The sequence below is a fragment of the Nothobranchius furzeri genome, chromosome 10, assembly GCF_043380555.1.
Source record: "Nothobranchius furzeri strain GRZ-AD chromosome 10, NfurGRZ-RIMD1, whole genome shotgun sequence".
In the NCBI taxonomy this organism is placed as follows: domain Eukaryota; kingdom Metazoa; phylum Chordata; class Actinopteri; order Cyprinodontiformes; family Nothobranchiidae; genus Nothobranchius; species Nothobranchius furzeri.
In genome coordinates, this window is record NC_091750.1 from 39,201,414 (window position 1) to 39,213,346 (window position 11,933).

Here is an 11,933-nt window from a genome sequence, read left to right on the forward strand (position 1 = left end):
GGGTTGGGGACAGCAGCTCAGGAGGTAAAGCAGGTTGTCCAGTAATCAGAAGGTTGCAGGTTCAATCCCGGCTCTGACCAGAGAATGCTACTGTTGTGTCCTTGGGCAAGACTCTTAACCCTCCTTGCCTACTGGTGGTGGTCGGAGGACCAGTGGCGCCTCTGTCAGAGCGCCCCAGCGCAGCTGTAGCTACATCGTAGCTCATCACCACCAGGGTGTGAATGGATGAATGGCTGATTGTGTTGTGAAGCTCCTTGGGGGGCTGTAGAGCCATAGAAGATGCTATGCAAGTACAGACCATTTACCATTTAAAGTTCTTCTTTGTAAACATGAATGAAAAAATTTATCGTTGCCGTGGTTACTGATATTTGGTCAGATTAATAATCCCAGGCAGCAGCATAAATACAAAAAAGGATCTATTCACTCAAATTCATTTAGTAAAACAAGTTTTAGGGGATTTTTATAGGGAGCTCAAGTCACGTCCGCACCACGGGTCCGGAAGAACGAAAACATGAACGCAAGTCAACGAGGCTAAAAATGGTATTTTCTAACCCGCTTTGCCTCACGCCCTCACACACACGTTCTACTGCAGTTTAAATGAAAACTAATGATGGTGTTTCAACCACGCCAGTCACATACTTTTAGATTTATCAGCTTGTAAAAGTTCGTAATTAGCATGCTACACACCAGAATTTGGTACATCACATATATGATGTCACCACATAAGCTCCTCCCCCCTAGCATAGCTGCTACTTACCACATGACCAGATTTATGGTGGTTCTTTAATCCTGTGGGAAGTTTGCTGAACTTACAGCCCTTTTCCCTCAGTTTTCTCTGTGTCTGGTTCGATGACGTCACTTGAAGCGCATTTGTAGTCCTGGACTTATTTTCATGCAAAACCTAATATATTGTTTCCCCCGTTAGAAAATAAATCACATTCTTGGTATCAAAATGTGTCTTTAAACGTCACGGACATCATGTGTGAAATCCATGTTACAAAACAAGCGGGTTAGAAATAGCGTTTTTAGCCCTGTTGACTTGCGTTCATTTGTTCGTTATTCCGGGGACCCGTGGTCCAGAAGTGACTTAGGCCCACTGTTAAACGTGGTGCTATTTTAAATAACTTTATTGAACAAATGGCTACAGAACAAATGAAGAATTCAAACATCCAGAGGTGGTAACTCTGTAAATACATGCACAACTTTACACGTGGGAATCGTTGTGGGAGCTGTTCTGAGTTCGATTTGACTTTTAATGCGTAGCTGGTTAAAAATAGGCACAGTGCAGTTTGTCTGAGTGGAGCTGTGGTAGTCTGACTTTGGGGGAGGGTCCCGAGCTGAGCTGGTACTGGCAGTGTGTGTGTGTGTGTGTGTGTGTGTGTGTGTTTGGATCTGATTTGTTCATTCTAATGAGTCGAGGGTCACAGATGAGCTGGAAAGTCAGGTTTGGGTCATTTTCCATTAACCCGGACGAGCCCCCAGTTGTGTTACAAGCTGCACCTGAGCAGAGAAAATAGGATGTGATTTAAAACTCCACACCAGTTAATAACAACTCCCAGAATCTGATTATTGTTAAACTAGAAATAAAATTCTGCATCTTCCTTTTTTTAAAAATATTTTGGCTATTTTTTATTCACCTCAGTTATGAGCTGCAACGTTAAAATGATGGTTTTGGAAATGTGAGGTTCAGATGCTTAGGATGGATATCTATCCTGTAATACACCAACCAGAGCTGCTCATGAAGAACAAGGAGGTTCACCTGATCAATGATTCAAATCAAAGTAACAGAAAAATGGGTTTAGAAACACAATGTGGCCAAAAACAGCCAAAAATATTCCTCCTGCAGCCGGAAAACTTTTCATTAGAGTTTTTGTTCGAAATCTTTCTAACAGCCTGCAGGTCTGTGGAGGAAAACGCCTTGATCAGAGTTCTTGTCACCACCCACAGACCTAGAGCGTCTCTAAAACACAATCTCTTTCCAGTTATCTACATTCATGTTTTCATGCTGGTTCCAGATGTGGTTTGTGGAAGAACTGGTGGTGCAGCTGTGGAGTTTTCATGTCTTCCAGCTGAGAGAATTAGTGAATTGTTTGTTTTTAGCTGCGGGCAGGAGAAAGGATGAGGGTAATGCTTGTCCCTTGTTTCAGCAGGTTTATCCTGCACCAGTACACATGAACCCCTCCTTCACCTAAGGTGTCAGCATGTCATGGTGAAGCTGCTCATTTTCAGGTGTTGATGTGTGGAGGAGCAGAGAGGAGACCTCCAGCAGGTCTAAGAGCTTCGGCGCAACACCACGCTTGTGTGAATACTTCCTCCAGCATTTCCTATTTTTACTTGGCTCTTTTTAACACAGCAAAGGTGTTATTTTTACCTTGTTTTTGCTGTTGTTTCGACTCACTCTAGCCATTCTCAGAGCTTGCCGGCGTTAGTGACGTCACTTCCTGTTATCTGTGGGCAGCAGAGGACGGTGTCGCCCTCCACCACCTGTGTCCTCCTCACCGATGACACGGTCCCATGAGTGATCCAACGTGTAGACTCCATCGTCTCTGTCCGTGGTCCTGTGGCCACGCCTCCTTATCTGTGTTGCTGCTTTTATGTTTGTGTTGTTGTGTGTTTATGACCCGTGTGCCGTCCCAGTCCGTTATGTGGGTTTCTCTGGTGCAGGGGTCCCTTACAGCTGATGTCTTTGTTGTACTTTCTGCTCTTGTGTGTCTCACACTTGTTTCCCTCTCACACTCCTGTGATGTTCGGTTGTTCGTGTGTTTAGTCCGGTTTCTCTTACGTGCGTTTTACTGCAGAGTCTACCTGGGATTTCCATACGACCACATTATCTACCTGCTGAAATCTCGTCCTGTGGGTGTACTAATCTTTTCTATCTGTTGTGTGTTTATGTTGTTGTTTTTTAGTTGCAGTTATTTTTTGTGTTATGCCTCTGACGTATGGAAGGGTCATCACTGGTTCTGGTTCTTGTTTTTCGGGATTTCTGATTCTTTGTTTTGGTTGTTCTGTTGTTTTCCGTTGTGTGTTGCCGATGCCAGGTAGAGCACGCACAAACACAGAAGGAAGAGACGCCGCCAACAGCGGCGAGCTCTGAGGAAGGCTACAGCATCGGTCAAAACGTCAGCAAAAAATGGTAAATGGCCTGTATTTGATATAGCACCTTCTAGAGTCCTGGAACCCCCCAAGGCACTTTACAACACAATCAGTCATTCACCCATTCACACACTGACGGTGATGAGCTACGATGTAGCCACAGCTGCCCTGGGGCGCACTGACAGAGGCGAGGCTGCCGAGCACAGGCGCCACCGGCCCCTCCGACCACCACCAGCAGGCAACGTGGGTTAAGTGTCTTGCTCAAGGGCACAACACTTTTGCTGTGTTGGAAAAAGAACCAGGTAATGAAACACAGATGTTGTACTGTTGCTGGCTGACAGGTGAATGCGGGTCTGTACACCTGTTACACTCACAGAAGGTGTTGCCTTAACATGTTGTTTAGAATTTTTCTGGTGAAAAACGTTTTCTGTAAATAAAAAAGGAAAATTTAAGACTAGTTTGTTCAATTATTTAATCAAAGCTGCTGCAAATCTGACCGGGTGTGACATCTAAACTAACTTCAGTCTAAGAAAACCGACGGTAAACACACACACACACACACACACACACAGAGTGGGGGCAGAGGTGTGGTCCTTCCTCGTGTGGAAGCTCTGCTAGGAACCTGGTCTTAAGCCTCTGATCAGGACCGGGGAAACTGTTGCATTTCAAAAGTGCTTTTTACCTTTTTAACACCAAGTCGTCACGGCAACAGGAGGGGAGCAGACTTCAAGAGAAAACAGTCCTCTGACAAACCTGTCTCGTATATTTTATTTATTCCTTCCACTCTGGAAAGAGGAGCTCAGAGGAGGGAGACCCTTTGGGCTCCTTCACATCAGTAGTGACAAATGTCCGTCCAAAGGTGGAACGACCACCAGCTCCCCTTCCCCATCGCGCCTACGCAGGATATGCTACATACAGTAAATAAATAGATGTGTCTTTTCCATATACAAATATACTTTATGAAGCTTATTGTACAAGCATTTCTTTTTAAATCAAACATTTACAAGATGGTGAGGATGAATGAGCTGATTCCCACCTGCAGAAGACCCTTCCTGTCGAACTCGTTGGTAAAGTCCTCTAAAGCAAAGAGGCGTCCAATGAAAAAGTGTCTATAACAAAAGTATTAAGTTAAACAATTTGCCCGCTAGTGAACAACATAAAATTGTTTCTACATGAGCGACCAGACATTAAACCACCGCGGTCCCCAGCCACAAAAACCGTCTGAAGAAATCTCGCTCCAAAAGTCTTGAGTCACTCCAAATCCAATCCAAACAAAGAAATTCCGTCATTCACAAAGCGCTCCTATCAGTTATTTACAAAACCACGTAGACAGAAAAACACCAGTTTGGTTTATCTGAATAAATACTGAGTGTGGTGGCGATGAAACTCCACTCATGCTGAGGTTTTCCAGGTTTTTAAGACCAGCCCAGAAGCATCGAACATTCACTTCAGATCTTTTTGCTTCTGCGAACAACCTCAGTTTGGAAAAACAGGGATTAGTCCAGGCTGAACAAACGAGCCAAAGTGGATCACTACCGCGAAGCCTGGAAAATGTCGCAGCAGCGTCGTAAAAAACAAAACAGGATATAGGAATACGGGACCGGTGACCCTCCAGGTGGAAGAACAGCGTTGTGACGTGCTAACAGTGCTAGCACATCTTTCGTCCTTTGCACCTGAAGCAACAAGGGTGACAATAAACTGTAAATGAGTATAAAAGAGAAAAAATAATGGAGTATAATAAAATTTGACTTTTGACTCAAACGTCTTTTAGAATTGATTTAGTTTGGATTTAAACCATAAATGGTTTCGATGAGATCGAGGGTCTCAAACGTCAGTGGAGCTGACATTGTACGAGCTCGCTGTTCTTCGGTGGAGGAGCATCAGGTTTCCATTTATTTAATAGTATTCGACTTGAACTAAAATGAGTTAACAGTGTGTAAACGGTTAGCGAGACAGAAGCCCTCTCTGGCTCAGAGTGACCAGTTAACTGGTCAGTCTGGGCAGAATTAAACTCGATTTCTAAATTCGGTTTATTCCCGGAGCTCCGAGCAGGTCAGATGAGTGTTCACCTTTCCGGAGGAGCTGAGGTGTCCCTGTGAAGTGCTCCGATACCGGCCCCGCTGACCTGGAGCCATCGGATCCTGATACAGGTGCAGCTGTTTTCAGGCGTTTTAGTTTCATATCTGTGGCTCCATGCTGCACATTCAACACCAGCGAACATAAAACAACACATAGCTCACTCTCCTGAAATAATAAACGCCTAAAGTAAAGAGTGAGTGGAGCCGGGATTAATCTATCATCTACGTAGTCCTGGCTTTGGACTCTAATATAGCAGCCAAGCCAATAATGAATATATGTGAACATAACTCAGTGAAGGTACCAACATAAATACAGGAAGTAGCAAAAACCATGCACACGTGAGCAGAGGTGGCTTTGTGGTAACGCGTGGAAGGCATCAGTTCAAGCTGAGGTTTGTTTCGTCTCCAACAAGCCTCGGGTGGCTGGTTTGTGTCCAACAGGCCACAGAGATGCTGATGTGAGAAGATCTGATGGACAGTTTGTTCTCAGCATCCGTCAATGAAACCCATTTCCTCCTCACCAACAGGAGGCGCTCTCCTCCAGTGCAAAAGGGAAGCTGTGTTCAGTGACTAAACTGTTTCTCATGTGGGGGTTTTCCGGGTGGTTTGAGGTTCGAACAGGCGCGGAGCAAGCGAGGAACTATCGACAGGCACAGGAATCCACGGTCATGTTGGGGTAGACCTTCAGCACCACGTTCTTGTCCTCGTCGAAGAAGAGGATGCTGAGGGAGGACATCTTCTCGGGGATGCAGCACGGCTCGGGGATGCCCGGGACGACGCCCACAGCCCGGACGATGCTCTGGATGGTGGCGTGGTTCGATGGCTTTAGAGCCTGAAGCAGAAGGGACAAAAATGTTTCCATATCAGCTAAAAACCCCAAAGTCACATTAGATTATTGAGAATATTGGTTTTTTTTTTTTTGGTTGCAAGGCCACAGAGCTGTACCCTGACCCTGAGCCATCAGCCAAGCATCAAAGTTTGTGAACTGCTTTATTTTTCTGACTGGCTCCTGAAAAGGTGCAGGGGTAACACACCAGCTTCTGTCTAGCTGTTCACACCAAACCTATAAATCTTATCAGCCGAGTGAAAGCAGGAAACTGAAAACTGGACCTCCTACGACGCGTGTCCGACCAGCAGCTTCTGAGGCGAACACCTGCTGGAGGTGAAGCTGCACGGCGGGAGGCGTGGACCCCCGCAGGCCCTGAACCTTCTGGGACTAATCACGTCCAACCACAAAGGGCAGCGACTCGGAGCTGATGAATTAAAGAGGTCGGAGCATTCCAGCCATGTTTAAAGTACCTGTGGGGTTACCTGGCCCCGTGGTTGCTTTGGTGTCCTTGTTAAATACGGAAGAAACCAAACAGATCTGACACCTGCCGTCAGTTTCACCTGAGCTACCTGCACGGCCGGCCCTTCGGGACTTTACTTTGAACAACCTGCTTTTCATGAAAGCACACAAATCGACTCTTGACGTGCATCTTCAGACCTTGGTGATCTGGGTTCCTCAGAAGCACCGCGGAGGAGGAAACGGACAGGATCTTCTTGCAGTGGAACAACTGTAAGTAGTTTATTCTGGCAGCTGAAGATTAAAGCTTGTAAAAGTTTGGGATTATCATCTATAACGCAAGACAGACGTATTTCAAGCACTTTAGGCTTTAATGGTACCCGAGGTAATAAAACACAGAGGCCTCGCTGCATGGGTTAACGCAGCCCGCACTGTTTACTTAATGTTCTCCACTCTGCAGGGAGTGCAGGGCTCTAACCCTAAACGTCTTTAGCTCTCTCACAAATGAGTCCTGCAGGCTCGGTTTGATATGGACTTGCACGAAGAGGTCCATAACGCTTGAAACGATCCCGGATGGACCTATGGACCGTAACGTCTGGAGGACAAACGAACCCTAAACAAACAAACTTAGTGGTTAGAGAGAATTTTCCTCGTGAGACAAACCCGCTGAAGCTTTAAATACAAAGCAATGATAACGACAGGGTCTAGTTTCTAACCCGCGGCAGGTTTCAGACGAAGGTACTGATCCTGATGCTGATCTAGAGAGTTTAAGGCCGGAAGGGCTTTGACGGGAGGTTGAGACTAAGGTGCAGAACACTGATGAGGGTGTGATTCTCACCTTTGGCATGGGGAACTGGCAGGATCCTGAGCAGTAGTAAGCATCGAACGACTTGGGCGATATAATCCATTCACTCCATCCGATGTCGGCAAAGTCCACTTTCAGGTATCTGCGGGCGCAGTTCCTGGGCTCGTTCCACTGCTTCTTTCTCGCCTTTTTTATTGTCTGCTCGTCAAACTGCAGCAGAGGCAACCGCTGTCGCTGATTCTTGCGCGTCTTTTTCCGAGGATGACGAGGCTGCTTGGTTCCTAAAGGCTCATACGGGCTGGTCTCGTCCCAGCCGGGCGTCTCATAGGGATACTCGGGTCCAGGGAGTTCATTGTTTTGCAGAGGGAGAAGAACGTTCACCGAGCGCTTGTGTCTGGACCTCAGCTGTTCTTGCTTGGTGTGGTTTTGCTCTCGAAGCTTGTGGAATCCATGTGAAGCTGAAGGTCCCCGCCCTGCTGAGTAGCTTCTCTGGAGAGAGGCAACCACATTCTCCGGCTCGGAGATGGCTGAGTCGTTGGCGTAGACCAGGATGTAGGGCGAGCGGTCGGACAGGAGCTTCTTCCATGGCTGGGGCCCTTGTGAGGCCACGTCAATCCCAATCAGGAGCTCGTCGTGGTGTTTGGCCTGATTCACCACCTGAGTTATGTCCTTCCACTGCCAGGAGATGAAGTCTCTGGAGAGCGTGGAGGCGTTGATCCGAAAGTGTCCCAGGCTTCTCATCTTGTTGTCCACAGAGGCGAAGCTCCAGATGACCATGTGGATGTGACTGTGTCTTCGGGGGCCATGCCGGGCACAGCTTTTGGACCTGGAGCAGCTCTGGTTCTGGAGGTCTGTGATGTAATAATGAAGAGTGGCTGACAGGACATCTTCTGACTTGGTGAGGGACGTGAGGTTAAAGATCTGCAGCTCCTTCTTGTTTATAGTTCCTGTGTGGAAAATAAGACCCGTTTACAAAATGCAAAAAAAAAAAAACAAAATGCCAAATTGAGTTTGGATCAGAACGTTTTCAACAGAAACCAAAACAGTCTCCATCTGGAGAATCGGAGAGTCCAGACCTGAACCCATCTCTGGGATGTGCTGCAGAAGGCTTTGTGCAGCGGTCAGACTCTACACTGATGTTAAATATCACCCATTAAAATCATATAAATGTGACTAAATATATTAGTTAAAGAGCAAGTCACCCCCTACAAGAAACTTACTTCACTCCCACTTCGTGTTTGAAAAATGCAACAATTGCTGTTGCCTAGCAGACCGAGGGCAGAGCCGCTAACAAATACACACACACACACACACACACACACACACACACACACACACACACACACACACACACACACACACACACACACACACACACACACACGCGCACACACACACACAGGCTGGGTCTCAATTCAGGGTCTGCATCCTTCGGAGGACCCAGCCCACTCGGCAGACGTGGGCTGGGTCCTCCGTCATCCGAGTAGACCGGATGTTAACGGCTGAGAATTTGGACAGGCCTAGCCTTCATGAATTCCCGCCACTCCCTCGGCGAACGTTCCGTCCCCTAGCAACCGCGGATCGCTGAGCAGAAGGGAGAAGGAACTTTAAACGATGGAGCTGGAAGTTTTATTTAGCTTTTTAATCATTTCCTTGACTGTTGGAGAGCTAATTCAGAGAAAATGCTTTCGACAAGCTGAGCCTGAGCAAAGATGTGATAATAGTTTAGTTTTTAATTCTTTCTAAGGGTCTTCATTTGACCAAAACCGATTTATCACCTTTTAAGACTTTTCAAGACCCAGTGGTTACCCTGTAATATTAAACAATTCACATTTGTAAACAAAAATAAAATTCAACAGTTTAATACAGAACTGATTTTATATAGATATTTCTTTTATATGTACATGTTTAATCTTCCTTAACCATTTTTTTCTAGCAAAGTAAAAGCCTGTCAAAATTCTCCCTTCTCTCCTGTGCCCTCTGCTGCTCTGCCTCCCTCACAGCGATGACCAGCCCCAGAAGCTGGTCATCGCTGTCACCTTCCCCTGGATGCCCATTTTCTCCAGAATAGTCGTAACAAACATGTAAGAAAAAAAACAGGAAGAGAAAAGAGGACAACGGGTTGTTCCTTTCATGTCTTTGCTGAAAAAACTAAACTCAAACGACAGTTTTTAAAATATGAGATGTTATTGTACCTCCATGCCACAGCCGCCGAATACTTTGCTCCGGTGATCATGTGGTCCATCTCCGCCCTAAGCTTAAAAAATTCCCTGGTTTTCTCTTTTGTCCCCAAAATACAAACTTCTATTAAAATCAGGGGGGAAACGTAGCGGGAGAAGTACGACACCGAGCGGCCGAACATACGAGCCGAGACCGCGAAACAAGCACTTTTACTGTAACATTTCTAACTAAAATAACGTTCATGTATCACAAAAAGCCCTTAACCTAACAGTTTTCAGGTTAATACTGACATTTATATGCGCAATCCTCTCCGACAGCTCCCGCTTCACTGTCCGCCATTGTTTCTAAAAGTTCTACCGTCCGGCCCGCAAGGCATCTTGGGAAATGTAAACTATTGAAGGATACACCGGACCCATCCTTCATTCAGGCGAAAAGAAGGCCGAATTCGTCGACCGCACTTGAAGGAGTCTTTGAATTGGGACAGGCCTAGTCGCGGCGCTGTGACGTAACCGGCCGACGAATCCGGCCGAAGAAGGATGCAGACCCTGAACTGAGACACAGGCTCACAACGACATTGTGACATCATAATGTATCAGCTGACATCATAGTGTACCTCTTAGCCAGTAGCGGTAGCAGATCTAAATTCAAATACAGTGCAGAATTTTTCCCTGACGACGGCACAGCACTTATGGTTTTAGGCAGAGTTTGAACTAAGACGCACTGAAGTGCCAAATTATTGAATACATGTGTCTACAGCACAATTAGACACTTGTTTATTTAGTTTATCAGCAAAAATAAAAGTTGATTTGGGGGTGACTTGCTCTTTAAAGACTGAAATTAAAAAAACGAGTTAATTCTACCTATTTTATGTAATTAACAAACACAACAATATTACATGCTGGCCAGTGTCTGCCCACAGTTCTGCGCTGGATTTGCTTTCCGTTTCAAGTATTCGTGTATCTAGAGGTACAGAAGCCCTAAAATTTCAGGGGACATTTTTCAGCAGGTCTAAACACAATCTTGAGCAACAGTGAATGCAAGTGCAGTCCAGCTTTTGTCGCTTTTGTTTGAATAAACTCATATTCATACCAGTATTCCATTGGGCAGCAGGATAGCTGAGAAGGTGGTCCAATAAGAAGAAAGTCGCAGGTTCAGTCCCAGCTCTGGCACATGTGTACAGTTTAGTTTGTTATTTTCTACTTTCTTTAAGTAATATTTACTAATAAATGTCAGTTGGATTATTTTCTTAACTTTGAATATAAGGGACTATTTACCAACACATGGGGTATAAATTAACTAGTTACCTCAAGTTTATTGGGTAGTTTCTATAGGTTGCTTTTTACAGTGTACTATCATCAACGCAAGATCTTGGTGAGACGTTAATGCAACACTGGATGGAGATAAATCTGGCGATGCTGCAGAAGCTAAAGGAGGTCCACCCAGATGTTAGACTGCGTGACCCTTTTTTATGGCCGGACCGTGTAGCACACACAGCGGGCTGGAAGTTTAAACACAAAAATAAATATTCTAAACATTTCAGGTCCAACCCTGAACTCTCCCTGCAGCGGCGGCTTTACACCAAACTTCTGATCGAAGTAAAGATGAAACCTAAACCATCTGCTGTCAGGTCTTGTGGTTTGGGTGAACTAGCCCTTTATGCGCTGAAGCATGCAGCCGTCAGGCGACAGGAGGCAGCAGGACACAACCTTCGGACTCCACCAGCAGCGGGAACCGCGGATGAGGTGAAAGTCAGCAGAAGAAGCTGCTGCAGCAGTTCTCTGATCCTGAGCTGAGTTTAAACCTGCTGAAGTCAAATCCTAAAACGTTGGGCTGCAAACAACGAACAGGTTGGTCACGTTTCTGCGAGCCGACAGGTGGATTTAGCTCCCAGCAGCACGAGACGTTTAAACAGAAGCAGGAAAAAAGTTTGAGATGTGTGGAAAAGAGGCGCAGAAGGCTGCAGGCAGCTAAAGGAGTGTTCCTAACGTTCACAAAATAAAACTTTCACGCTCGTCATTCAGTGATTTTAGACAAATGCGTAATGCGCAAAAGTTTGGATACGTACCCCAGTGCGCCTTGAAGCTGCGGACCGTGTTCCCGTCCCTGAACGGGAATCCAGCGCGGTTGTACTTCGCATAAAGCATCTGCATGTGCTCCGTCATCGTATCCTGTAAACGTGCGTCCTGCTCTTCCTTCGCCGTGTGCTTTTTATCCACTGAATGGGTAAAATCCACCTTCCGTCTCTGCGGGAAATTGTCCGATTTCAGCATCGCGCAGTATCCAGCGCACAGATAACTCCCCCCGTACAGCAGCACGAGCACAAAGCGAGGGCAGACAGCCATAACTGAGTCACAGGAAAGGTAGCAAAGGGGAAACGAAAGCCGTGGACAACCTGTCGCGTCTCCAGATGTGTCTCTTACTTCCAAGTGGACAGACCATCACCCGAGGGGTCCAACACGCGGTCCCAGGCGCAACGAGAGGATGGGTTATC

General features: G+C 46.2%; 1 protein-coding gene across 1 annotated transcript; it reads right to left on the bottom strand.

Annotated features, from left to right (window-relative positions):
• Positions 1 to 5,662: 5,662 nt before the first annotated feature.
• Positions 5,663 to 11,933, bottom strand: bmp3 (bone morphogenetic protein 3). The gene is made up of 3 exons (XM_015960233.3): positions 11,508 to 11,933; positions 7,295 to 8,208; positions 5,663 to 6,003 (listed from the first exon to the last, which is right to left on the bottom strand). Exons 1-3 carry the CDS (start codon positions 11,782 to 11,784, stop codon positions 5,812 to 5,814), a joined length of 1,383 nt encoding a protein of 460 aa, XP_015815719.1. The 5' UTR covers positions 11,785 to 11,933; the 3' UTR covers positions 5,663 to 5,811.